At 37.3% G+C, this 2,329-nt stretch overlaps 1 protein-coding gene across 1 annotated transcript in view; it reads right to left on the reverse strand.

The window, feature by feature from the left end:
• Positions 1-8: 8 nt before the first annotated feature.
• The window catches only part of SLC7A11 (solute carrier family 7 (anionic amino acid transporter light chain, xc- system), member 11), a gene marked incomplete at its 3' end in the record, with an annotated part of 64,673 nt that continues 62,352 nt past the window's right edge, over positions 9-2,329 (reverse strand). Inside the window, exons 10-11 of the mRNA XM_008578817.1 lie at positions 1,384-1,533; positions 9-122 (exon numbers count right to left, since the gene is read on the reverse strand). Coding sequence (XP_008577039.1) covers positions 9-122; positions 1,384-1,533 — 264 coding nt within the window. The remainder of the gene's footprint in view (positions 123-1,383; positions 1,534-2,329) is intronic.

Genomic DNA, 2,329 nt, shown 5'->3' on the forward strand with positions numbered 1-2,329 from the left:
GCAGGGACCCCAGTCAGAGTGATGATGAAGCCCATTCCTGTGCTAAATGGGTCCGAATAAAGAGACAGTGCAACCATGAAGAAACATGTGAAGGAAAACAAAGCTGGAATGAACAGTGGTACCTGGAACACAACACAGAAAAAAAAGAAAAATCATTTCAAACATAGTTCAAGAGACAAAAAGTGAGTTCAAGATAAGCACACCAGTCATGTGATGTACTTTAGTAATACACTTTAGTCACGTGACCAGGTGACAGGCACCCACCCACCTTACCTTAGCAGCAAGATCTCTTTCATGGGGCACAGAGAATGTATTAAAAATACCCCCTTTGATTTAATTTAATTCAATTTAATGTAATTTAAATTGCATTTTTTAAATCTTTGGCTAGAGCAAAGGATAGAAAAGAATGTTTCATTGGAGATGTCCTATTTGAATTATTTTACTGGTTAAGTATGATCATAATTTACATTTTTCATTTTTAAAAGACTGACTCTTTGATAATTATGATTAGAATCCACTTTAACGTAGAGTCAAAAGCACCGGCTGCTTGTTACATGTTAAAGCCTTTCGGTGCATATTGATTTTCTGTTGAGATCCACAGGAATAAAACAAGCCAACTCCTATTCAACCGCTAATAAAGATGCTGCCCGCGTTAGGCAATGAATATAATTAGAAACAAATTTTGACAACATGATTGACAACACTGTCTGTGCCATTTCTTAAAAGCAAATAAATCGTGAGATAAAATCAATCCATGAGCATTCGAGGCTGCAGGAGATGACAGGCATATTCTTCAGCCCTCCCAAAAGGAAATGCCTAGTCATGGTAAATGGGCATTCCATTAATTGGTAAATGCCTGGTTCTTCTCTTTCCCTGTCTATTTTGTATTTCTGTTCTTTTTAGAGTGTATAACATAGAAAAAGAGCAATGTAACAAGTCACCACATTTAAGTACTTAAAATGCCTATTTTGTAAAGCAGCATCCTTTTTAGAGTTTTAATTAATAATCTATCTGCCTCCCGCTTTCTCAGCATGGCTATCCACTACTATTCAGCATGAAGATAGAGAGAAGTATCTCATACTTGGAACATACCAGGTCATTGGACACATTCATGAAAAATCAACATAAACATCCATTAATACTCTCTCTTTTCAAAAATGGGGCATACAAAGCTTAATATATCACATAAAAAAATTTGATGAACTATTTTTTCCAAGCCAAAATAAATCCACTATGAAGGTACTATCTGCAAAAATGAAACACTTTACTCCACAGGACGCTGGCGCCTGCCCACCCTCCCACCCCCTCATCTAGTTATGACAAAAGGAGGACCAGGTATTAGGGGAAAGATTTATGTAAACCCATCAAGACTGCTGAGGTTACCTTGAAAGGACGATGCATATCTGGGCATTTGTATCGAAGATAAATCAGCCCGGCAACTGCCAGCCCAATAAAAAGCCACCTGGCAAAACTGAGGAAATTCAAAAGACTGTAGAGGTCTCCAGAGAAGAGCATTATCATTGTCAAAGGGTGCTGGGAGGAAAAGGGAGAAAAACCAAGTTTGCTGAATTAAACAACAACACAGGTGAAAAACAATAATGTCACTACATATTAGTATTATCTTTTTCAAATGATTATTATACTGATAAACTATCATCCTGACTAAAATCTAGATTGACTAACGCCTTTTCTATATTCTGCTCTTATATGCCCTTTACACACAAGTAACAGTCTCAGAGTGCCATCATCATTACTGCGTATTCCAGAGAAATTTTACAGGGATGTTTTGTTTTGGTTTTAGTTCCTTTTACATTTGAGAAAAGAGAATATGTTTTCAAAGAGTGAAAGACAGGATACTCAGTGACTCAGTACTTAAAGATCCAGAGACTGAGATGATTAATCAATAACCAAAGATAAAAATTAAAAGTGCACCCAATTGGAAAATTCGCAGAAAGCTCAGAGAATGCTTTCTGATGAGCTCTTGGCTATACACACACATGAAACACAGCCACTTAGAGGTTGGCTCTTGAGGGCAAAACGTTGACCTTTCTTCCTCCATGTTTACTCCTTCCATGTGCTTGCCATGTGTGACCCTCATGACCTTGAAAAAGAAGGAAGCACAGAGATCACTATAGCAAGTCTCTGCAGCTGCACATGCCAAGGACAGCATGACTGATAGCAGAGGCTTAAAATGAAAGCCTCTTCACAGAATAATACATTCTGTTCCCACAAGTGATGGTAACTTTCAGATTCCACACAGAGTGTATGCATACTTTAAAAAGAAATTTCAAGGAAACATTCTGAAACAAATTAAATGCATGAAAAAAAA

This window comes from Galeopterus variegatus, unplaced genomic scaffold (assembly GCF_000696425.1).
Source record: "Galeopterus variegatus unplaced genomic scaffold, G_variegatus-3.0.2 Scaffold1762, whole genome shotgun sequence".
NCBI lineage: Eukaryota > Metazoa > Chordata > Mammalia > Dermoptera > Cynocephalidae > Galeopterus > Galeopterus variegatus.